Source organism: Cydia strobilella, chromosome 26 (assembly GCF_947568885.1).
Source record: "Cydia strobilella chromosome 26, ilCydStro3.1, whole genome shotgun sequence".
Classification (NCBI taxonomy): Eukaryota; Metazoa; Arthropoda; class Insecta; order Lepidoptera; family Tortricidae; genus Cydia; species Cydia strobilella.
The window spans coordinates 2,206,423-2,233,194 of record NC_086066.1 but is presented as its reverse complement, the minus strand read 5'-3'; the positions used below and the strand labels follow the sequence as shown (position 1 = coordinate 2,233,194).

Below are 26,772 nucleotides of genomic sequence, written 5' to 3'. Positions count from 1 at the left end.
CATATAAATTAGAGCACATTGCAATCAAAACCTTGATAGAAGGGGAGAGATAATTTATATGATTTAGGTATATATTTAACTATATAGATACTTAGGTATATATAAATGAAATAGAGCTTTTGGGCGGTCAAATACGAACTGGTTTATTAATAGAACTGTAAGTAGAGTGAACCATGTATTTATCGAAGCAGCCAACTTGTACTGTAACTTATTTTAATAATAGACGCTTTGTTCAGATATTTGTGAACACCTTTGACGCTTCAATATATCAGATTGAATGTACGCTTGAAAACTACCCTCATTTCATTATATAGTCCTGTGAAAAAGGAACTAATCTAAGGTATTTAAGTGAAAATAACTTTTTTTTTTAAATCTTTATTCCATATTATCTTGACTAATAACAATTACAAAATTCAGTTTTTAACACCATACTCCGCCACAAACGTCCTAATTTCTTTGGCCCTTAGTTTAATAATCATTCCATCATCATCATACTTCTTACCCTCTTTGGCTCTATTCACGCCTTCGTTCCCATACTCTTTGTTAAAACTTTCAGAAAACTCTTCATCTGTATTCCATTCCCACTGTTTATAGTCTTCAAACCAAATATTAGCCGCTAAAGTAGTTTCTTTTATCGATCTGATCTCAATAGTATTAAAAACTTTAGTCAAATCTACAGAAACATAATCAGGGGACAATTCTTTATCTAAATAATTTTCGAAACGTATCAAAATCTTATTGTTCCACGGCTCCAAAGTTAACAAATGAACGCCTTGAGGAAGATCAGTTTTTAGAAAACTGTATACGTTTGTCATAGTTTTGAATTTGTCTAAACTGAAAGGTGCTTCTGCTACAAATTGTTGCGGCCTAGAGAAAAATCTTAGACTTCTTTCAGCAGTAGTTAATAAGTTTTCTTTAGTTTTAGGAACGACTTGTAACATTATACTATCAATGCTATACAATCCTTTGCCTCCAACAGTTTCGTTCAACGCTTCATCTACGCCAAAGGAATCATCACGTTTTAGCCTTCGGTGCTGCATAACTTCAAGCCAGCCATCTTCAAGCGACGCGCAACCTCTAGCCCTATCCACATCTACAACTACCCTCAAATTTTTATTTACATCTTCTATATACATCTCTTGAACTACCGGGTAATAATTGCCAGAAATCGGTTCAGCTAAAGTAAGATTCCATTGCGGGCGAGTGTTTCTAATTCTTTTCAACATCTGTCTACCATTTGAGTCTGTATAAAAAGCGCCATCAGTTTTTAAGTCAGTTTGGAATCTAAGGACATATTCTCTGCCTGAATCTATGCTTAAAGTAGTGTAAAAGTACAAAGTATAGTCTTTCAAGCCGATAGTCATAGAGACAGAGTCATCGTAGTGTATGTGGACCTCCTGCATCAGCGCTGATTGAACGACGTTGGTGACGGTGAAGTCTTGGAAGGTGTGGAGGACCGGGGTGGAGGTCATGTTGGGGCGGAAGACGTAGGCGCCCGACGAGCGGTTGGCTGCTATCTGGAAACAAAGATTGGATATGAAAATAAAACATACATTGTTAGTTAGGCGAAGATAAAGAAAAACTAGAAATAAAATGGACTCTATCCAGTCTAAATTAATTGAGCCGATTTCGCAGCGACAAAATGGGGAAACGGCACATCGTTTTATAGGAATTTGACGATTCATACCACACTATTGCTTGAGTCGTTTTGAAGCACTGTATGTGATTTTGTGTACTAAAATGACACATTGGTCGGACATTTTGGGGCAAACGAATTCACTACTAATATTATTAACTAACACTGTCTGTATCTTTTCACGAGGTAGATTTAATCCCTGGTAACCTAGAATAGATTTTGTCCCGACTATCATCCCGTAAGGGAGTGTAAAAACCCTTAAGATATTTGATATTTGATAAATGGTGGAATTTACTATGAATTTGGATATAAAAATACTAATTCTACGCAATAGAAGCTAATACCTCATTGTTTCCCTCGAAGGCGGAGTAGTAGCCAGGCACAGCAAGGAGGCTGAGCGTAGTGCCGTCAGTCCTGGACGTGTAGTTCATCCGACCACTGTCCTTGTTGATGGATAGGATGATGTACTGTAATATAGTTATTTATTTTAGTCAAATATAGATACAAGAGCTTTGATCAGCATACATCGGGGTTTTCGGTGCGGGAATGATTTGTCTGAAAAAACATCATATTATGCGTAATGAATCATGGCCTCTCTCTGAATTTTATACACACTGATACAATTTTATTTACACCACACAAGCTCGTAAAGACCCTCTTTATCTTCCAAAGTTGCATTTTATCCACAAAAGTAGTGAAGTAGTTTGATGCAAATTTTGAGTTGATTTCTAATGTCGGCGAGTTGAATTGACTTTTAAATGATGAATTTCAAAAATAGGTATTAGTATTAAATAGCATTTATTTGTGTTTGATTTGTAATGTTTAACAATTAGTCAATAGGTGCCTAAACATTTACCCAAAACTTTACTACGATTGCAAATCAACAATTACAAAATGGTTAAAATCAAAAAGCTACGAGGAAATAGAAGACTTACAAAAATAAAATACTATATGTTACTAGAGATTCACACATCAACTTACTAAATACATACATACATACACACACACACACACACACACACACACACACACACACACACACACACAAATTACTGGCTCCTTTACTCCTTTTTTAATTTTAATTTTAATTCCTCTAATTCCTTTTTTATTACTGCATGTCTAACAACCCAGTTATTCACTTAGTTCTTTAAACAAATGTTATATATAAAATTTTAATTGTATACATGTTTATATTACTTAAACTAGTACTTAAAAAAAAGTTTCGTGTAACAATCTGTTAATTAAGGAAGAGCGGTGTTGCCCAACACAGGCAAATTTTGCTTACCGGGCAGCACTATCCCCTACTTATAGACACCTGTATATTTTACGAAAATAAATAATTTTAATTTTAATTTTTAATTTAATTTTAATTTTTAATTAGTATTTACCGTTGGTGTGGTGAAAAAAAAATGTCTCACTTGTTAGCAGTGTTTGTTTAAATATAAAAAAAGTATTATGTTTAATTTAATCTTGTGGTTAATTAATTATCCATAAGGTAGAAACCTGCTAGAGTGCATTCTGTTTTGTAAGTCAATACCTACTCTTTGGCTAATGTCAAATATTTCCTCACCGAAAACCCCATGTATGTTAATCAGTCAATAACAAAGTGTACAATATTATTTTTAATTAATCCCTTGACCTTGATTCCAGGGATCGAAATTTGCCAGTAAAAAACAGTCCAAATCGTCCACAGATTAAAACGCCCACTATTTCAGAAAATACACTATTATATAACGTCCACTCTATCAGAATGTGTTAACTGAATACAGTGTATCAAATGTATCAAATGTATACGCTGTCTGTTCCAGCTTCTTTCACATTTTATTGGTAATATTGGTCATAATCGGCGATCGAAATCGGCGAGCCAAATTGGCGTTTGTGTCCGCACGGCCTGATTTGATCGGACAATTTAATCAGATTGGCGAAAAATTGTCCCGTCTGGAATCTACTTCAGCATGGTGCGGCAAGCAACATCGCAGGTATTCTGCCAGTGCCTTACATAAAAATAATATATGCAAGTTATTCAACGCTTTTTTTTAAACAGTTGATGCAAGAAATAAAAGCTATACTGTGCAATTTGTGTGCCTATGTGTGTGTGAGTGTGTGTGTTCTTTCTTTTGGACTTTTGGTAACATTATAGTAGTAAATATGAAGAGGTATATGCGGGCGCTGGCAATGTAAACCTAGCTAGTTAACAGCTATATACACCCCAGGCCAAAAGTATGGAAACAAGCTTGTATTTCAATAGAAATGTGTGATCTTTTAAGCGATGGATTTTATAATACTCATTGACAGTTTGGTGAAAATAATAATAGAACATTTTAAAAGTAAATTACTCTGGCTGTGATAGTTGCCAATTCAACATTTTGTCATGTAATTAAAGGGTACTGGTAGGTATAATTATGTAACTTTTTCCTACTTTATTTTTTTAGCTTTTTGGCAATATTTTAGGATGTTTTGATATTAAGCGTGTATTTTTAATCTATTGGGTTTGCCTAATGTAAGTCTTAGTTTACAAATATATACAACAAAGATAGAAATATGAGATATTGAAGAAAACAACGTTGTTTCCATACTGTTGGCCTAGGGTGTACATATGCTGTGGTTAACTTACGTCGTTCTCCAGTACTATGTCTCGCGAATCTTCATCGTCGCTCGTTACCGTTTTGCTGTCGCTGTCTCGCGCCGTTTCTGAATGTTATTTATGAAGGTTATTTTATTACTAGTATTCGTAACAGGGATTTCTGTGACAGTACATAGTTACTCGTACCAAATAACGTAACAGTTGAGGGAAAAAATCCCTGCTGTCGCTGTCACGAATAGTTCTTAATAACGATTAGAATTGAGTCGTTTAACTTCAAACTCGAGTAAATCCATCTTTCAGATTATGCGATTTTGGTATTAAAAAAAGGTAATTAATAACGTACCTAACTATATTTGCTGAGGGTCGAATGGATTTACCCGAGTTTGACGTTAATCGACACAATTATTACTTATAACCAGTTTAATAAGTAAGTCGAAGCTCTTGCAGTGAACTTCAGTGTCTTTTTTTCGGTTTATTTATGTATATATACATACATCCCGATTTTTTAAAGTTTTTTTTTTTAATTGGTATAGCCATGTTGTACCTATTCCAGAAACCCGGAGAAATACAGGAAAATAAAGTAATTTGGGTATTTTTTATAATGACTCGTGCATTTTCTCTCGTGCAACATTTGGCATGTTACAGTAAGAAGCTTAGAACCAGAATTTAGGTCATGAGAAATCATTTCTCCCGGGAATTATCCTCTAAGAGGACAGGAAGAGATGATATGGAAGATTTTTAGTTAGTAGGTATGGGAGTACTAATATAATTTTTCATTTATGTTAGAATGATAATCGTATGTTTTCTTAGTGTCTCTTTTTTCTTTCGTACCTTTTTTAACGTAGAAGTTTTCATAACCAAGCCCGGGCAAGTTTTTCCCGTAGAAGTATAGGTAGTGCGTGGCGTTAGATTGTCTGGTTGGCATTGAGAAGAGTTCTGATGGCAGTTTCGCTGTTCCGCAGGTTATGCTGGTACCTGAAAAAAAAATTAGCATACAATCAGTTAACGCTTTGCTTTGTTTTATCTAAACTTAAAAATAAAATATCACCCCGCGGCAAGGTACCGTAGGTGCTGGCAGCGTTACTCCGCTGAATTGCAATGCCAAATGCGCTGTGCGAGGAAGCTGCCAGCTCTACGGTCCCCGGTCGGATCCACCAGCCTCTTCGACAAGGCCCTGTAGAAGGTAATGAGAGGTCCGGGCACTGGGACTGGGACCCCACGGGCTGAGCGTTTCAACACCGAAAGATGGTGAGATGGTAAGGTTTTGTGTTAGATGCTGCCTGATTCATTTTGACTGAGAGGTGATGGAATAAAACCCTGTTTGGTTCAAAGTTAAATTTCATTTGATATTTTCCCAGGGGCTCTTTGGATGAAGGAAATTATCTAACATGTTGATATTCCTAATGAACACTTTTTATATTCCTGGCGTTGTTCTGGCTTTTTGGCACGGCTCATGGGAGCCTGGGGTTCAAGGTCCGCTTGACAACTAATCCCACGTTGGAGTAGGCACTAGTTTTTACGAAAGCGGCTGCCATCTGACCGTCCAAGGGGAAGAATAGGCCTTGTAGGGATTAGTCCGCTCCTCACGATGTTTTCCTTCACCGAAAAGCGACTGGTACCTAAATATCAATTGATATGAGGAACCTATTTATAATATTGAAATTAATAGCAGTTTAAAAACTACCTTCCATCTTATTGTTGCACTGTATCATTTATCGATAGTGCATAAAATAAATTAGTCTCCTGTTGATATTTTTTAGCTTGGTTCTTATATACGATAGAAATAGAACTTAATACCAGTCGCGTCGTAAACTGAGTATGCATCGCCGGTGACGGGCATGAATATCTTCACCGTGGATTTGGGCATCACTTGGTTGTTGAAAATGGTCACCTGCCAAAGTTATAGTCATTAATACAATTCTAATAGCTCATGATAGGGAAGTACCAACTAGTGGCTCTGTGAGCTGTAGACCTCGCGAGCATAACTTAAAAATTAATAAATGTGTGTTGGGTCGGCAACCGCATGTAATATCTCTGGTGTTGCAGGCGTCCATAGGTTACGGTAACTGCTTACCACCAGGCGGGCCGTATGCTTGATTGCTACCGACGTGGTATAAAAAAATGTACGGCTCCGCTATTTTGAAAAACATCCAAAAACGGTATCATCAAAAATATATATTTACCGAATCATCGAACCTGCTTACAAAATTTCACGAGAATCGGTTGAGAATTGCGACCTCTAGAATTTATGACCAAGCTATTTAGCATTTCCGCCAACGTCCACTTCACTCTTTATGACATTTCAAAACTTTCTGTATATGAATGAGAAGAGAGGACGGTGACATCACAGTGAATCCACTTCTTATTAGGCCGTGGATTGGACGCCAGCGGGCAGCGGGGCGACAAGCGACATTTCATAACATTGAACTGAATCAAGATCGAGCTGCTTCGCGTGGTAAACAGACTCTTTCTGCGTCAGACCTAAAGTCTAAAGATTTGGACAGTCAAGTGAGGGAGTGTCTTTATAAACGTATAATCTACTCACGACAAAGGCCTGGCTGCGCTCGGTGACGCTGCATTGGGATTGGTTGAACTCGCAGCGTTCATAGACTAGACTCGCCTCTGGCATGAGCAGCTTGCTGTAAACATACAATATGGTTAATTTTTAGCGTTTAGAGGTTGGTGGAATCCGAGCAGAAAGGCGTGCGATTCTCAAACCGAACGTCGCCGGTTCGAACTGACAATATGGAATTTGGCGAATCTTCAGTTCAGATCTTACCGAACCGAATATTCGGCCGAATTATTAGGTTCAGCTGTATCAATCTAATAAACCATTTCAAAACGAAAAGTAAATAACAATATATAGCTAATATTATAAGCAGGAGGAGTTGAAAATAGAGTTCCGGTTAATCCGGTTATAATATTAGCCGAAAATCGTTGAGCACTAGCATAGACATAGCACTAGACTTTCCGTTTGCCGCGACTTCTATTGTCGAGTAGTAGTACAGAGAGTTCCGCTACAGGATGCGCCTCATACCGAGTACATAACGAGTTATAATAAGCCGCGAGTACATAACGAGTTATAATAAGCCGCGAGTACATAACGAGTTATAATAAGCCGCGAGTACATAACGAGTTATAATAAGCCACGTAAGCTTCAGGAAGGCTGAGTTGGTTAAATAATAAGTGTACCTTAAGTTACTCGAAGGCTTGGCGACCGAAGAGATACCTACATCCAACAACCGATGTCTGACTATCAGTTCGACTACTAACAGTAAACTTACTTGAAAGCCTGGTTGCCGATGGCATAAGCGTCGTTGACCGCCCGCGACACGATACGCTCGTAGTCATGGGCTACGTGTTGCTTCTCAGTGCCCGTGATGGCGTCGTGATGCTGCATCATACCTGGAAGAGCGACCAAAATGTCACTAGGGTCATGAGGAGAGTAACATATATAACACGACTGGTCTGGCCTAGTGGGTAGTGACCCTGCCTGTTAAGCCGATGGTCCTGGGTTCGAATCCCGGTAAGGGCATTTATTTGTGTGATGAGCACAGATATTTGTTCCTGAGTCATGGGTGTTTTCTATGTATTTGTATATTATATATATCGTTGTCTGAGTTCCCATAACACAAGCCTTCTTGAGCTTACTGTGGGACTTAGTCAATCTGTGTAAAGGGGCCCACTGACTATCAGTCCGCCGGACGATATCGGCCTGTCAGTTGTTCGGAACTGTCAAATTTTTGTTCTAACTGACAGGTCGATATCGTCCGACGGACTGATAGTCAGTGGGCCCCTTAAGAATGACCTATAATAATTATTTATTTATTTATAACAGCGGTACCTACTCAACCTGCGGCCCGCTGGGTGACCCTGGTATACAGGATGTCCCTAGCCATTGGACAAAGCCAAAATGTACGTATGCATTAGGGTATTTAGAACCAGTATACAAATTATCATAACAACCGGTGCTGTAGCGATTACGAAGAAATTAACAAATTACGACTTTTTACTTTGGAGCAGCCTGTTCCAAAGTTCTGTGTTGTGTGCTGTGTGTGTGTGTTGTTAGTAGCTCCTGAGGTCATAAATAATGGAAGAGGTCATAAAGATGGTTTCCTAATGCAAGAGCGGGCTCTCTCGCCACAAGTATTGTTATACTTAATGGGACACTCCAGCCTTTTGTTAAATAAGTGTTAAATAATGGGTCAGTTCCACAATTCGCTTCGCTAGCACCCGATAGAGGTGAAAACAATATGTAGGTACTTACCCACAGCACTCTTTAGCTCATTTAGAATGACCATGTTGGATTCGGGCAGATTCGTTAGGCTTTGCAATATTTTGAAGGTCTGAGAAAAAAAACATTAAATATAGAATTATGTCTAAACAAACCAAACTGTCTATCTTATACATGGAGTCTGGGGGCAAAACAAAGAGGCACGGCCGTATACCATCCTTTTCTCGAAGCTACTCAGGCCATTTTCAAAGTCCGGTAATTTTGTGTTGGCTAAAGCTAGAACCCTGAATCTTCAGTGACACATAGGACATAATATGGCTTATATTCCAAAGAACATTCAATTAGAACTTGTAGTTAAAGAATTATTGCTTGTCAAAGTTCCTTACTTTTGTCACTGACACACTCACTTCACTAACCGATCATCACAATTCTAAGGTACTTCTAGCAGACCAACAAGCTTCACATTATAAACATAAGTAGTTTTTAGCTTATCAAGCCATAAAAAACCTAAAAATATTGCAATATAAGTCACGTTTTAAAGATTTGAGAACTGCGTAAGTTAGTTTGTAATCCCATATAAATATATGCTATTACAAAGTTACTTTAGCAGTTCCTACAAGTAGTAGGTAATTAAAGGTCTACGATGTACGCGATGTGAGTATGAAAATGTGTATACCTTAGTTATAATATGTGTATAGTATGAGTATTATATGGTATGACTATGGTATGAGTATGGTAAGGATATAAATATGGTCATGGAGCGTATAATCGACGCAAAGCTCCTGAGATACCTAGAAGAACACGACCTGATCAGCGACCGTCAGTATGGTTTTCGCCACGGTCGCTCGACTGGTGATCTTCTAGTGTATCTCACTCACCGCTGGGCTTCGGCCATTGAGAGTCAAGGTGAGGCATTGGCAGTTAGCCTTGATATAGCGAAGGCGTTCGATCGGGTCTGGCATCGTGGTCTCCTGTCGAAGTTACCATCTTATGGATTGCCGGAGGGACTATGCAAATGGATCGCTAGCTTTTTGTCTGGCAGACGCATACGAGCCGTAGTAGACGGTAGCTGCTCCAATAGCATGGACATTAACGCTGGCGTTCCGCAAGGCTCTGTGCTATCCCCAACGCCGTTTTTGCTGCACATCAATGACATGTTGTCTATCGACGACATTCATTGTTATGCAGACGACAGTACTGGGGATGCCTTTACGCAGGCCGTGCCAACATCCCTCGTTCCGTGGTGCTAGAGAGTCGTGAAAAGCTTGTGTCGGATATTGAGGGCACTCTATCCAGAGTTTCGGTGTGGGGCCGGGACAATTTAGTGCGATTCAACCCCACCAAGACACAAGTTTGCGCGTTTACCGCTAAGAAAACCCCATTTACTGTGGTCCCACAGATCGAAGGCACAGCCCTTACCATGTCAGGGAGTATTGGGATCCTCGGTGTCGACATCTCCAGTGACGTCCAATTCCGTAGCCACCTGGAAGGGAAGGCTGATCTGGCATCCAAAAAACTCGGTGTGCTCAATAAAGCACGGCGGTACTTTACTCCGGGGCAAAGACTGCTGCTATATAAATCGCAAGTCAGACCCCATATGGCTGTGGAATGAGCTCCCTGCCGAGGTTTTCCCGAGGGGCTACAGTATGGGGTTCTTCAAAAAAGGAGTGTACAGGTTTTTTAAAGGGTCGGCAACGCGCGTGTAATATCTCCGGTGTTGCAGGCGTCTATAGGCTACGGTAACTGCTTACCATCAGGCGGGCCGTATGCTTGATTGCCACCGACGTGGTATAAAAAAAAATGGTATAGGTATGAGTGCGGGTATGGTGTGGGATGAGTAAGGGTATGAGTATTTCGTGTGCATGCTAGAGGGAGATACCTGTAGATAGTTGTTCGCCTCTCTCTCCATCCACTTGGTGGTGGGGCGGGAGGTGTAGTAGCCAGTCCAGTAGGCGTGCGAGTCAGATCCGTACGGGAGGAAGTCATCTTGCTTGATGGGTAAGGTTGGGCTGCAGAAACACAATGATAATAAATTAAGAGGAAATAGTACATTGCGCAACGAGGGGGGGTAAGTGGAAATATGCAAACGAGGTCTTTGATGCACGACAGCCGCAGACTGGAGTGCATTAAAGACTTGAGATTGCAATATACTTACCCCCGGAGTTACACACAATGTTTTTCATCACACTAGCAAAGAAAAAACTAAATTTGAAGCGCTTCTATACGGTGGCATTTCAAGTATTCGTCCACCATATTTTGATTCTTTGACAGCTTAGGCATCGAAGGCCCAGACCTATCCGGCATTCAGCCACGATTGAAAATTGTGTAAAAATATTTTAAACGGCTATTTAATTAATCAAAATCAATATTTTTTAACATCATCAATAAAAATAAATGATAAACGTCAGTATTTAAAAAAAAACCTCAAATATACCTACTTGGTTCGTATGAATTAGTGATACAATTAAAAAAAAACTCCCTCCCCTAACCTAACCAGGTATAAGATTATTAATTACGATTGGCAAAAGTTAGAAAGTCTTTCGTAGGACAATCGATCCATTTTTACAACAAAATACCTAGTCACATAACAGATTTACCATATCATCAATTTAAAAGAGTTGTAAAAACCACTTTAACTAAGAAAGCCTACTATAAAATATCAGATTATTTAACTGATAAAAATGTTTGGGCTGATTGTGATATTGTAGCGTAAAAAGTAGATACTATTAAGTCTGTATAAGTGTTAATTATTACTACTAATAATATGTAACAATAATATAATGTACACGATGGACACAAGTGTATCTTGTATATCTATGTGGGAAATAAATAATTAACAATTAAATTAAAAATTAAAACAACAGGTTTTTCATGTGCGTCACTTCACTGTACATTGGTTTGTTATTAATAAAACAAAGATCAGTTCATGTCCTCATGAGTTCAATAGCGGTAATGGGTTGAAACGAAAATGCAACCATCGCTTTTGATTGGAAACCGCCGGATGAAAGCCGGAGTGGCTCCGGGCGGCCTGTACACAGTGTACACTCTTGGCGACGGTCCCTCGAGAGCGAGCTACGAGGGGTCGGGCTGAAGTGGGGCGAGGCCAGAGGGGTCGCTGAAGACAGGAAGGCGTGGCGCGAGCTTGTGAAGACCCTCGGCACATCTCGGGTGCCTTAGGACAACAACAACAATAGGTTGAAAGAAACTTACTTGGCATCCTTGACTGCCTTCAAGTAGCAGGCAGGAGTGGAGTAAAACAGCTTCACGTTCAGATTCTCCTTGATCGCTTTTAGGTTGGTGTATCTGTGAAAACAATTAATATTTTCGTTATTTTATCGGTAAATAGCGCAGTTAGCCCTCTTAAATATATTCGTTGCCATGGTTACGTTTCCCTGGACAAATCTTAAACCCCTGATTTTCATGATTTTTTGTGGTAGCATGTCTCTCCCTGAGGCTGCACTTCCACCAGATATATGCGATAGCAGGATACAACATGTTACGCAAAGCCTAAACAACAGGATAATATCTAATGTTATTAAGGTTTTTTCTTTTAAATAAATATTCTTATTCTTAAAGCAAGATTAGTAAAAAGGAATGTTGTAAGGTAGTTCATGAATACATAATTAATTCAAGAGAGAAAATCAGGTGACCCAATTATCAAATTAAGTAAGTTTGGAGAAAAAAGAAACCATCTTTTTTAAATACGATGGCGTATAAAACATTGTTTTAACCGTCTCTATGGACAGACTAAGAATAGAAGTAAGGATTTTTTGGCTATAATAGGGACAGGCTGAACAGTTTTCCAGTTAAGTCCGAAAACCTGTTCTCGTGTTAAGCATACAAGCTATGTATTATACCCAGTGTGTGATTATTTTTTTATGTTACCTTTTATGTTAAATAAAGATATATTTTTTTAATTATTTAAATGCAAAATAGGTAAGCATTTCTCTACAATCTCACATGATGGTACGTAAAGTGGGGATGCGGTAGAAGATAGAGTATTTGTTTAAAATCTGTGTAAAGCGTTCCCTGTGCTCAAAACGTATCTCACTCAATGACTTTTTATTAATAATAGACGCGTGACGTCCATTCTTGACAAAACTAAAATGCAGGCAATATTTAGTAGAGATTTTGACAATCTTGACACATTGGCGTCAGGCGTACGACATACTCAATATAGGTCCCGGAACCTATATTTGATGGCTCACGAACGAGCGCCTGGTGCCATATCTACCTCCCTTTACTTACATCCATGATCTCACTTGATAAGTTTGTCCAAATTGTCGAACCACATTAAACTACATCAAATCATACTAAATATATGAAAAGTTTGACCGAGTTTGAGAACGACCCTCCAATGAAAGGTAAGTGGCTCGAACACTTTGTTTGTTACTGCAAAGAGAGTTACTGTCTTTCGATTTCTGGAAGAGGGTTGAAGCGATTTGGAAATTATTTTTTATTGAAGTACACGGTCAAGGAATTAATTTCAGGACCATTTCGTATATTGTCACAGTGAGAATAGTATGAGGTCCCTAGCGACGTTCGTATTGATTGTCAACGTGACAAGGTACGAAATGGCACTGAAATTATATTTTTTGACAGTACCAACAGCAAAAGTAAGTACCTACCATATTGATTTTTTGCGTTTAAGTGTTATAAGTATGTTGGTATAGAAAGGATCGCAATCTCTTATGGCAGAATTGTTGTAAAAGTGACCGCGTTAAGCTTTAAATAATAGTTCCTAATCTCTCCGGTGGCGCTAGTTAGGCTCTGGGACATGAGTATAAGATGAACCATATAAGGCAACAAATAACCCGACCAAATTACGTAGGTTGTTTTTGGTAGTATTTCGGTGTATGGTGGCGCCGCCTAATTACTGTTTTTTGATGGACACTTTTCATACATAGAGATTTGGCTCCTTTATATAGTCTCCATGGTTATAAGATTACTTTCACTCTAACCATTCATATTGCCAGTTTAAAATACAAATAAAGTTTGCATAATCTAGATTGTTTTTGAAAGCTGACATTTTTTCTAGAAAAAAAGCTCGTACTTTTTGTGCTTGAGCAAGATCTAAGCTAATTAAATACCGCGTATGAAAAATATGTCTATTTATTAGGTCACCCGAATTTTCGAAATTTCTTGATTTAATTATACTGTTGTGTAGTCAACACCAGAAGTTGCTAAGCGGGAGATGTGTTCAAAATGATCTAGACGCGAAATTATTGTTAAGAGAATAAAAGCACGTCAAGGTAATTTTGAACACATCGCCTGCTGCTAACTGTATATTTGCAAGCATTTAAAGTTACGTAAATAAGCGTGATACATCAAGCAGCTTCCAGCTTCTTAGCTAGTACTAAACTGTGTCTGTAATCGTGCAATTTTATATTTGTAAATTAGGACAAAATCCATGCATTAATACTCAACAACAACAACAATGCATGATCTTGTATAATTTGCGTGCACTTACTTTATAAGCTTGTCAATGTTGTTAAACTGCAGGGATGCGTCCAAATATCTGAAGTCATCCCCCATCGTCACCAGGATGTTGTTGGTTCGGTAGGCTTTCGACATGTTTGCGGCTACCTCTAGGAACGTTGCCACCTGCAAGCGCGTTGCTGTTATAGACGCGACAACGACATGATAGAGCAAATGTCACTCTTGATAACAAAACATAGGGTTACATTCTCTTTTTAGGGATCCGTACCCAAAGGGTAAAAACGGGACCCTATTACTAAGACTCCACTATCCGTCTGTCCGTCACCATGCTGTATCTCATGAACCGTGACAGCTAAACAGTTGAAATTTTCACAGGTTATGTATTTCTGTTGCCGCTATAACAACAGATACTAAAAACACCCATACAACAAACGTGACTTTTTTTGCCGTTTTTTGCGTAATGGTACGGGACCCTTCGTGGGCGTGTCAGACTCGCACTTGGCCGGTTTTTTTTAAAGAATTATCGTGTCATTATCACGTGTATAATTGCGTCTATCATACGCCCAGTGATCGCTGAGCCAACCCGTGCACGAATAGAATTCCTAGAGGGTATAATGACGCTTTCCTGATAAATTTGTATTGTATTTAACATTTTAATGTATGATAAAACAACATACCTGCAACTGGTAGGAAATATCACAATCTATTACAAACTCAGATCATTACAAACATGGAAATTATAGAACCGAATGTTTAGGACTAACTCGAAAACTATAGTAAACCGATATTGCTTTACTAGCGCTAGCAGAATCTAAAAACTTAGCTTTAATTTCAGATTTCGTTCCAACATATCTGTCTCTTGTATTGTGTATTTGTGTCTGTGCCTGTTCAACTTATAATTACTCAACCATTTAACTATTATAACTATTAGGTATAGTCAACAGCAGAAGTTGCTAAGCGGGCGAGGTGTTTAAAATTACCTTGACACGCTCTAGATCGTTTTGAACACCTCGCCCGCTTAGCAACTTCTATTGCTGACCCTACTCAAATAATATAGACCATGTAAGAATGCATTTTGCGTCTTTGTTGCTCAGGGACTCAAAGTACGATAAGTTTACGTTCCTTTACAAAATTACGAGAACAATTACAAACTTGAAAGCTAAATATGTAAAAATGCAAATTCACAACCTTGACACTACTGACAAAATTGGCTACCAGACTATAGTAAAACGTAGTGATTATATTCTCTTTGGACTATAAGTTTGAATATGTACTAGGATAATAAGAAGATAAATATAATTAAACCAAACTAATTCTGCAGCGAATTTGATAACACAGACTGTGGAAGGGTTATTTTAAACGTCATCTTGTCATAGACATTTGAATTTATCACTCTCTGCTGCCTAACTAACTAACTCTGTTACCTTAGCGTCGAGATTGTACATAGGCGAGGAGACATCGTCTATAATCGGCTCGTCGTCGCATAACACGTCGAAACAGAATCCGGCAGGGGGTTGGTACATGTTGTACAACACGCCGGTGAAGATGTCGGATGACTTGCCTGAAACAACAATTAAACTTAGTTTTTTATGTCTGTTTTTTGTGTGTCGTTTGTCGTTTTTTTAGCGTCCAATGATTTTTTCTGTATGTCTTCTTTTCCATATGTAGGTAATATGTTGTGGCGTTAAATACAGTAGATTGTACAACAAGGGCATAAAGCGATCCATATCTATCCGAGGCAATTTATTGGTCCGAGCGACTTTTCACTTCGATTGTGAGTAAAATATACATGCATTTTTTTTTTATTAATCGGCGATTGGCCCTAGTCACACCTGATGGAAAGTGAAGACAGGGCCTAAGATGGAGCTCACCGGTTCAGTAACAGCCTATTCACTCTTGTTTTAAAGAGACCGAGGTCATATTGATCAGGGAATACAGATGGCGGGAGCGCATTCCATTCCTTAGCCGTCCGTACCAAAAAGGAGGAGGCAAAACGTTTCGTCCGAACAAATGGAATGTGGACCACGAACGGGTGCATTCGCTTCCCTCGCCTGGATGTCCGATGATGGAAAAGGGGAAGGTGGGATCAGGTCGTGCAGTTCCTGTGCGCACTCCCCGAAATGTATCCGATAGAACACCGATAGGCAAGCGACTCGACGGCGATGCTCAAGGCTCTGTATCCTTGACTTGACAGATGGGTCATCGCCAAAGAGCCCGGCGCTCTATTGAGTCCAGGGCCGCCAGCTGATATTTGGCAGAACCGTCCCATAGGTGGGAGCAGTATTCCATGCACGAGCGTACCTGTGCTTGGTATAGGGAGAGAAGCTGATTCGGCGTGAAATACCGCTTCACCTTAAATAGGACACCAAGTTTTTTGGCAGCAGTTTTAGCCCTAGACTCAATAGTCGACCCGAAGTTTAAGTTTGATTTTAAACTTAGACCAAGAAGCTCTAAAGTGTTGGTCACGGGAAGGGACACACTTCGGAAAGTGGGAGCCAAGGTGAACTGGCTCCGTTTTGCGGTGAAAAGACACGCCTATGTTTTAGTGGCGTTGAATCCAACCAAGTTGGCCTCGCCCCATTCGGACACGGCATCCAAGGACAGATTCAATCGCTCCACCATGGCTTCACTGACCCTCGCGTCACAAAGGTATCTCTCCGTAACCGTGCTGTCATCCGCGTACCCAAAGATACCGGGCTTGAGCAGATCGTTGATGTGCAGCAGAAAGAGGGTCGCGGAGAGCACTGAACCCTGTGGTACCCCGGCATTAATAGCCAAAAGATCAGAATCCATCTAGGACAACTCGAATAGATCGGTCCCTCAGGAAATCAGTGATCCAGGAGCGCAGGCCAGAGGAGATTCCATACGCGAAAAGCTTGCTAATTAGGCTGTCGTGCCAGACCCTGTCAAAGGCCTTGGAAAAGTCGAGGGACACGGCGATAGCCTCACCATGTCTCTCGATGGCCTCGCCCCATAGGTGGGTGGCATAAATCAGAAGGTCCCCAGTAGACCGGTTCCGGCGAAAACCGTATTGCCGATCACTGAGGAGATCGTTACCTTCGAGATATGCCAGGAGCTTGGTGTTCAGAACACTCTCCATAATCTTACAAAGTATGGAGGTGATCGCGATAGGCCGATAATTTGACGGGTCAGCACGACTACCCTTCTTAGGTACAGGCTGTAGGCAAGCTTCCACGACTCGGGGACTTGACCCGACCTCAGGGAAAGACGATACAGGCGTGTCAGTACTAGAGACAACTCAGGCGCACAAGTTTTCAACACAATCGCTGGAACTCCATCAGGACCACTAGCTTTGTTCACGTCTAGACAGCGCATTGCTGTCAATACCTCCTTTTGGTGTATTTTTATTTCGGGCATTGAAGCACCAAAGGTAAGGTAAGGAGGGAGGCATAGTGACGCCAGCGTCCTGACGTGAATTTTCAGCGAAAAGAGAGGCAAACAGGTTTGCCTTGTCTTTTGCTGTATGTGCCAGTGATCCATCTGGCCTCAGCAATGGAGGTAAACGTTGCTGTTATAAAGCCTGTACAAAAACTTCCTTACACACCCTATAGACATTGTCGTACGGGTCGCTGATTCTTAAAAAGCTTTATACAAAAGATCAATAAAAATGGGTTACTTTGTATAAATATTTCGATACAAAAGGAACCGCTTTCACTGCTCTAAAATGTATTAAAACGTGTTATTCTTTCTAACCGAGATCGTCGCTCCCTCGCCATAGCACTCATAGCACCTACATAGTTCGCAATCTCCTTCTGTCTTCTGCTCACCTGGTACTTTGGCAACATTAAGATATTTCAGATGCTCCTTTTTAGGGTAAAAACGGGACCCTATTACTAAGACTCTGCGGTCTGTCTGTCTGTCCGTGTGTCACCAGACCTATTTAGTGTGCAGGGCGCTCCGGGCGCCCTGCATGCAAGAGCGCGCGAAGCGCGTTGAATGTCGGTCCGTCCGACCTATTTGGTGTGCAGGGCGCCGGGTGTAAAAGCGCGCGAGGCGCGCTGAATGTCGGGCTCTGCCCGACCTATTCAGTGTGCAGGGCGCCCCAGGCGCCCTGCATATAAGAGCGCACTAAGCGCGCTGGATGTCGGGCTTCGCCCGACTTATTTAGTATGCATGGCGACTTATTTAGTATGAATGTCGGGCTTTGCCCGACCTATTAGTGTGCAAGAGCGCGTAAGGCTAATTATATGCCAGCGGCCCGCGGTCGGAATCCACCGCCTTCCCGACCAACCTCCCTAATAAGTGTCTCGGAGGTATATATACACGGCAAGAAAAATTTCGATAGCGCGATAGCGCGATGTAGAACATTCCAAATTCGAAAATTTACTGACTGCTATTTTTCAATTATATGACACTTATGCTTATTCTATATATGTTTCTAAGGTTGGTATTCCGTCTGTCCAATGTTTATTGCGTCTCACTCTCTCACTATGCAAAATGTGTGACGCAAATACACATTGGACAAAGAAAACGGACAGGTGGAATACCACCAAAAAAAAAAGAAAATTGAAAACTGGCTATTATATTGTTTTTATTTTTTTATTTTAAGAAAAACTATATTTGAGCCACTATGATCTGAGCATTCTTAGAACCCAAGAGGAACCTTAGCACGAATCTAAAGTCGAAATTGAACGAAACGGTCGCCATGTGACCCCATGCGTATTTTTGCATGTTTTTAAGGTTTACAGTATAGGGGTTCTTAAAAAAACTTGTATGAAACACTATTTTCTCACCTAGCTCGTCGCTTCCTCGCCACAGCATCTCCATAGTTCGCTCTTTGAGCCGCAGAGCCTTGTCCTGGTAGTCGATGCGGCCGAGGAACAGGCCGTCATAGCCCATGGACGCCAGATTGGCGGCGAACTCCCGCGAGTGCCCGAACGGGTCGATCTGCCACCCGACACGCGGACGCCCACATTCGCCAAACGTATCGTTTAATTTTCTGGAAGTAAGTAAGAAATCAATTTAATAAATAAAAAACCGCCCATAAGAACACCGAAATAAATTAATAGTTTAAAAAACACTAGAAAAACACGCTTCTCACAAGTGCAAACACGACTATGATACGATATTCCATCATGGAATGCCAGCTTAGGTATCTTTCGGCTTCATCATCAGAACTTGAAACCTAATCGTGGTCAAAGTTCATTACAAGACTTTTCTAACAAATCCAAACACAGCTACGATACGATGTTCCATCATGAAGTTCCAGTTCATATCTTCCGGCTCCATCATCAGATCAGTTCGACAGTAGGTACCATATTATTGTATTGTCGTCAGAACTACATACAGCTGCCAATTTTTATGACACTACGAGCCTTGGAAGATGGTCAAATTAGTTACCTAAGATTCCATTACATAGTTACATACAGGTCAAGCTAAAGCGTGTTAAAAAATAATACAGGAAGTGTTTGTCTTGACACAGAATAACTAATAGTACTACCAAAGATAGATATAACTCCGTAATAGATGGATACAGTCTAAGGAAAAAACGTGCCTCGAAAATCACGAAAATTTGATTCTCGAACTGATGTCGCTACTACCTTTTGCCATCTTTTGCCTATTCTCGTATAGAGAGCGTTGACGGTTTCGTTTGTTATTATTTAACAATTTTAACGCATATCAGTGAAAGAATATGGGTCAAAATAATAAAAAAAAATAATGCAAATAAAAAAAATCATTTATCCATATTTAAATACATTTTATCGTATTTTTATAAATCTTCATTTTTAGTTTTAAAGTGTGTCGATAGATGGCAGTGAATTTACTGTGGTTAAAAAATTTACTATTACAGTACCGCTCTATAATATTATATCCTCCAAATACAAAAAGTATAAAATTTCTGTTTCCGCCCGGGATCGAACCGGGGGCCTTGTGCGTGTGAAGCACACGTGATAACCGCTACACTACGGAAACTTGAAAGTGTATGACGAAATCATAGACCAATAGATATGCACAGCACGAGTGTAGGTACCGAGATAATATCGCGCCGTGATGCCCGTGATCACGCCCGAGATATACCTAAGTACAAAGATAGATATAACTCCGTAATAGATGGATACAGTCTAAGGAAAAAACGTGCCTCGAAAATCACGAAAATTTGATTCTCGATCAGATGGCGCCACTAGTTTTGGCCTACACTCGTGTAGAGGGCGTTGACTGTTTCGTTTGTTATTTATAATTTTAACGCATACCAGTGAAAGAACATGGTTCAAAATCATATAAAAATAATTAATGCAAATAAAAAAATCATTTATCCATATTTAAATACATTTTATCGTATTTTTATAAATATTTATTTTTAGTTTTAAAGTGTGTCGACAGATGGCAGTGAATTTACTGGGGTTACAAAATTTACTATGACAGTAACGCTCTAGTATAAGTTACTCTATGCCTAAGTACTACTCGTCTCTTACTAATTATAAATAAATAATAATAATAAATATTAGGCGACATCTTACACAAATCAACCTAGCCCCATAATAAGCAAAGCTTGTACCTACTATGGGTGCTAGGCGACGATATACATTATTTATTTATATGTTTTAATACATACTTTTATACATAGAAAACACCCATGACTCAGGAACGAAGATTTGTGTTCATCACACAAATAAATGCCCTTACCGGGATCATAGAGTAACTTATACTAGAGCGGTACTGTCATAGTAAATTTTGTAACCCCAGTAAATTCACTGCCATCTGTCGACACACTTTAAAACTAAAAACAAATATTTATAAAAATACGATAAAATGTATTTAAATATGGATAAATGATTTTTTTTATTTGCATTAATTATTTTTATGATTTTGACCCATGTTCTTTCACTGATATGCGTTAAAATTATAAATAACAAACGAAACCGTCAACGCCCTCTATACGAGTGTAGGCCAAAACTAGTGGCGCCCTCTGATCGAGAATCAAATTTTCGTGATTTTCGAGGCACGTTTTTTCCTTAGACTGTATCCATCTATTACGGAGTTATATCTATCTTTGCCGGGATTCACAGGCAGGGGTTTGACAATGTATAGAGAGGTGTGCTCAGATATTTATGAGAACCTTGGTTGCTCCAATATATCTGGTGGTTTTGTGCCCTGTGGAGATCTCTCTGATGCTAAAAAACCCGGACAAGTGCGAGTCGGACTCGCCCATCGAGGGTTCTGTACTTTTCAGTATTTGTTGTTATAGCGGCAACAGAAATACATCATCTGTGAAAATTTCAACTGTCTAGCTTTCACGGTTCATGAGATACAGCCTGGTGACAGACGGACAGACGGACAGTGGAGTCTTAGTAATAAGGTCCTTTACCATTTGGGTACGGAACCCTAAAAAAGTTAAAAAAGAGTCCCCAAGTGAACTGGTCAACAGTGCTCTGATAGTGGCTGGCAGCTCCATCATTCATGCTCCAAGCCCCGCCCACTAACTGCAGCTGCCCCTGCCTCACCGGGGTGTGAACCTGGGACTTCACGGACTCAGGACAAGCCACCCACCACTTCCAGAACATTTGACGACTGATGTACGACGCTTCAGGTACAACAAACCATCGAAGGCGTGTCCGCTGATGTAGATGGCGCTTCGGTTGCCACACAACACATATCATTTCTTGGCTGGTGTAGATGGCGCTTCAGTCACAACAAACCATCAAAGGCGTGACTGCTGATATAGATGGCGCTTCAGTTGCCACACAACATAACATTTGACAGCTGGTGTAAATGGCGCTTAAATTACCACAAGTTATTTTGATTTGCCTTTTAAGGCATGTCCGTAGATCTAGATGGCGCTTTCGCAATTACCACAAGCTATAATGACGCTATAAAGCACCGTCTTTCAGCTGTCAAACTGGACTAGCAAAAGTAACGACTAAAATAAGTAAGAGTAGCAAAGTATGGCGCAGGCACTATACTCACTGTAGTCCCCAAGTGAACTGGTCAACAGTGCTCTGATAGTGGCTGGCTGCTTCATCGTTCATGGTCCAAGCCCCTCCAACGAACTGCAGCCGCCCCTGCCTCACCAGGGTGTGAACCTGGGACTTCACGGACGCAGGCTGGGCCACCCACCACTTCCAGAAGAACGCTGTTTCTACGTAGATGAATCTGGAAATAAAATCGGTTTTAATTAACTAGTCAAGAAATTAATTATATTAACACTATGTTGTCCTACTCGTATTATAAAGTATAAAGCTATTGGTTCTCCCTAACATAAATAAATAAATTAATTATACAGAAGTATTTTAAACAGGTGCCTGTTAATATTGTCTTCGGTTACCGCGATAGTTACTCATGAAATAAAACTATGAAAACGGATTATATCGCGTATATTGAATTTATAATACATCCCGACGTTTCGAACTCTTTACAGCTACGCTCCGCTATAATCCGTTTTCATAGTTTTATTTCATGAGGTGCCTGTTAAGATATACTAAATTTATATTCCTACGGGTAGATATTGCTATGCGCCTTCCTAAGCCGCGTAAGCATTAAAGGAAGGAATGGAAAGCATTCGCAGTTCTCCGTAGCTCAGTTGGTAGTAGCAAAGATATCTATAACTCCGTGTAAGATAAAAACTTGCGTCCAAAAATTAAGAAAAAGTATGCTTGAAAAGATGGCGCCATACCTTTGGCCTATACTCGTGACCTCGTGTAGATGGCGACACCGTTTGGTATTTGACAATTTTAACATAAAGTAAAACAACAAGGATCATATTCAAATGGCGTTCTAAAAGTTTTAATCCTGTTTCGAAAGATGGCAGTAAATTTACTGTGACTACAAAATTTACTTTGGCAATACGCCTCTATGCTCTTTGGTAGTAGCGATTGGACCGGTGATCCGTGAAGTCGCATTAAGTTCGGTCTTGCCGAGGGTTGTGAATTTTTTGATTTTTCTGTAATACAACATTTTTTTGGAATGTTTACATAACTCACTTTCTTTTGGGGTCTAACCATAGTTCTTTCACGACTGAATTCAGGATACACTCGACGCAGGCCTTCTGAATGGTGTTTCGACCTGAAACGAATTGGTGTAACATATATAAAATAATCTGCAATAATTCAACAAAATCTGCGAGAAGTTCTTAATTAGTGTAGGTATTAAATTTGCTACTGGAATTTGATATATACTTATGAAAAATCGTTGGCTATGCAATAGTATGATAACCTTGAGTTATTTGAGAAAATATAATGATGGAGACTGAAGATGGCCACAAGAAGTAGTACCTAGGTGACTAGGTAGTACAACGCAACCTCATTGAATTTGGTTTGTTATAATGTCTCAATGAATAGGTACTTAGGTAGGTAGGTCATATTTTTACTCTGTTCGAGTAAAAGTACTTACGAATTTTTACCATATAAAACACCCTCCATTTTGAAAGTCGGTTAATAGCCTCGGCCGAAGCGACGCGCGCGACTCGCGCGAGGCACGTCTACACTGGCCGTTTTGTGCGCGAGGAAATTGCCTGCATGCCTGCAACTACCTATATGCAAGCTGTCTCCGCGTCGGTACTGAAACAACTCACTTCCATAGTAGTACTGGTCGAGAGTCTTTAGCCAGCCGACGTCACCGTGCGTGTGTGCAACTACCTATATGCAAGCTATCTCCGTGTCGGTACTGAAACAACTCACTTCCATAGTAGTACTGGTCGAGAGTCTTTAGCCAGCCGACGTCACCGTGCGTGTGTGCAACTACCTATATGCAAGCTGTCTCCGCGTCGGTACTGAAACACCTCACTTCCATAGTAGTACTGGTCGAGTCTTTAGCTAGCCGACGTCACCGTGCGTGTGTGCAACTATCTATATGCAAGCTGTCTCCGCGTCGGTACTGAAACAACTCACTTCCATAGTAGTACTGGTCGAGAGTCTTTAGCCAGCCGACGTCACCGTGCGTGTGTGCTACTACCTATATGCAAGCTGTCTCCGCGTCGGTACTGAAACACCTCACTTCCATAGTAGTACTGGTCGAGTCTTTAGCTAGCCGACGTCACCGTGCGTGTGTGCAACTATCTATATGCAAGCTGTCTCCGCGTCGGTACTGAAACAACTCACTTCCATAGTAGTACTGGTCGAGTCTTTAGCTAGCCGACGTCACCGTGCGTGTGTGCACCTACCTATATGCAAGGTGGCTCCGCATAGGTACCGAAACAACTCACTTCCATAGTAGTACTGGTCGAGAGTCTTTAGCCAGCCGACGTCACCGTGCGTGTGTGCAACTACCTATATGCAAGGTGGCTCCGCGTAGGTACCGAAACAACTCACTTCCATAGTAGTACTGGTCGAGAGTCTTTAGCCAGCCGACGTCATCATGTGTGTGCGATACTAAATGCACGTTGAGGACTCCCGGCTCTGCGTCGGTACAGCTCTGAAACAAAAACATAGGTGCATATGTCAGGGATCGAATACCGGTATTTTCATCCAAATTATAATCTATCTCGGTTTCTCAGACATATTTTTCTAGTTTATTAAGTCAGTAAAATAAAGGTCCGTTAAGGGATCTCTTCCATGCTCCAGCGATCCCTTGACGGGATAAGTTCGCCTTTGTACTAGTGATGTGTGTTTCTAGGGTTCCGTACCCAAAGGGTATAAACAGGACCCTATTACTAAAACTCCTCTGTCCGTCTGTCTGTCGGTCACCAGGCTGTATCACATGAGCCGTGATAGCTGGACAGTTGAAAATTTCACAGATGACGTATTTCTGTTGCAACAACAAATACTACAAAGTACGGAACCCTCGGTGGGCGAGTCCGATTCGCACTTGTCCGGTTTTTGAGCATTTGTTGATTACGAAATATTTTAATTTTATCATGGGTCTGATTAGATTGACTACATTAATTAATTCTGTCCAACAAAAAATATATCTTAGCAAACGTTGTGCTTTGTTGGCTAACAGTTTTCATAATAATTGTGACTCAAAATGTTTGCATGTCATACCGAATATTCGGCGCTTCGGCCGAGAGAGGGTCCAAATATTCGGTATTCGGTATTAGGCCAAGACCACTATTCGGGGCATCTCTCATCTCTTATGATAATACACCGTTAAAATATAAATAACGAACTGACCAGCGATAATGCCTTTATTAAAGCATAAAGGCAACGCACTCTAGTCCCCGTTGACGGTCTTTATCAGTAGGTATTCAGTAATGATATCTTTGACACTGTTATCTTCCCGCGTAACTATTTATGGCATCTACCTACATGTTTATCTTCACTGTGCCATGTGCCAGCTTTCTAATTTTACAACACAACAAATTTTAAATAGATATTGGATATAGGGCAAAAACCATTAGAAACAGGGTTACCATATGTGAATACATTTCACATATGTCGCAGCAGGCAGTGTAAGATTCGGATTTATTTATTTCATAATGGTAGCATCCCTAGTGCGCAAAACGTTCAAGTTAATAAACAAGACCAAGTGCGGGTAGTTCGAAAAACTCGCGCGCCTAGAAGATGTTGATGTCAACTTTAGCCAGTCTTCTCCGAGACCACGGGGACAACGCCGTCCTCGAAACGTCGGAGGTAAATTTAAAACTATTTTACGCGATTAAGTCCCGTCGTTGTAAATAATAATTCATAATATTACATTGTAATATAAATTATTATGTCAATATAGATACAAGAATTAATATTATGATCGTCAAGAGTACATTAATAAAATATGAGATATTCTAACAAACAATACAAGGTCAAGGTTTCAGGAATTCGTCCATACAATATATAGGTAGTGTTTTCTCTAGCAGTATTTTCTTTAGTTGGGACTGAAATTCCGACACACTGGCTACGTCTTTCACACGTTTATGTAACTTTTCATAAAGGGATGGTTCCAGTACCCCGGGGATCCTTTGTACATAGGGCCCGCCTTTTACAAATGTTCGTGAGGCGATGAGCATATCGTGTGTTGTGGACTTCATCGGCTCGTTTCAATGTCTTCCAGTTTCGCTTTACATTCATCACTGTATTGTATATATACATCGAACATATACACACAGAACTGATATTTTTACACATTTTCATTGTTAGTTTTAGACTGTTACTTATTATCTTTATTTGTCTTTCATGGACCGACGTACAATACGCGACGTGTCCAAAATTACTAAATTATTAAAATTAGCGAGAGTCTCTAGGTGTTGGTCGAGACTCTTCGCTATAGCCGTTCGCTGACACGACTATAGGAACAATGATCGTCGAGTCAACATCCCACATGGCGGTTATCTCGTGAGCCAAGAAAAACTGTTAGGCTATAATTATTATTATTTGTAGAATTTTCTGATGTGTTGTAATAATTTGTCTAATTATTCATATTGACTATTGATTATCGATTTTCAGACAATACTCAATACTCAATAAAGATATTGAGTATTGTCTGAAATAAGGCATAATCACCGTAGTCACACTGCTGTGATGACTAAGCCTTATATATAACTGAGGCACTCGCCATCTCTCGGAGTGATCAGGTCAAAAGGCGCGGGCACCGTAGTCACCAACTCGACTACGCCCAGCAACAGCATAAGGCGTAGCCACTATTAGTCAATCGCCTACGCCTACGCCCGTCATTTAGAAGTACTTACATCGTAGCCGCAGCTTTCACCATCTCTCGGAGTGATCTCGTCGAAGGACGTAGGCACCGTAGACACCAGCCCGACTACGCCTAGCAACAGCAACCAACGCTGCATTTCCTGAAATAGAAATATTATTAATATTGTATCTTTCCCATCACGGCACAATGGTGTTCCGGACCGTTTGGTGGCGTAGCTGGTGGTAAGCAGTCACCGTAGCCTATGGCCGCCCGCAACACCAGAGATATTACATTACATGCGCGTCTTCTTGTGTGATCTTATTTGCCAAGTAGGTACCTAACCTGCTTATTTAGGTA

The 26,772-nt window shown here is 40.3% G+C and overlaps 1 protein-coding gene and 1 non-coding gene across 2 annotated transcripts; both read right to left on the bottom strand.

Moving 5' to 3' along the window:
* Window positions 1–358: 358 nt before the first annotated feature.
* On the bottom strand, window positions 359–26,572 carry LOC134753150 (lysosomal alpha-mannosidase-like). The gene is made up of 17 exons (XM_063688939.1): window positions 26,468–26,572; window positions 24,159–24,261; window positions 22,833–22,914; window positions 21,820–22,005; window positions 18,648–18,853; window positions 15,318–15,454; window positions 13,925–14,058; window positions 11,665–11,757; window positions 10,334–10,463; window positions 8,488–8,566; window positions 7,505–7,625; window positions 6,766–6,859; window positions 6,018–6,111; window positions 5,052–5,195; window positions 4,251–4,327; window positions 1,981–2,103; window positions 359–1,517 (listed from the first exon to the last, which is right to left on the bottom strand). Exons 1-17 carry the CDS (start codon window positions 26,570–26,572, stop codon window positions 414–416), a joined length of 3,012 nt encoding a protein of 1,003 aa, XP_063545009.1. The 3' UTR covers window positions 359–413.
* Trnav-cac (transfer RNA valine (anticodon CAC)) lies at window positions 19,755–19,827 on the bottom strand. Its single transcript has one exon. It is a non-coding gene; the product is annotated as a tRNA-Val (tRNA).
* Window positions 26,573–26,772: the final 200 nt, after the last annotated feature.

Bases quoted from the DNA above. Each gene is read 5' to 3' on its own strand.
- LOC134753150 (XM_063688939.1), bottom strand. From the start codon at position 26,572: ATGCAGCGTTGGTTGCTGTTGCTAGGCGTAGTCGGGCTGGTGTCTACG. The intron at 14,059-15,317 runs GTAACAGAGTTA...ACGCGCTTGCAG, and splicing joins TGTACAATCTCGACGCTAAG to GTGGCAACGTTCCTAGAGGT. The intron at 4,328-5,051 runs GTACGAAAGAAA...AATAACATTCAG, and splicing joins AAACTTCTACGTTAAAAAAG to AAACGGCGCGAGACAGCGAC.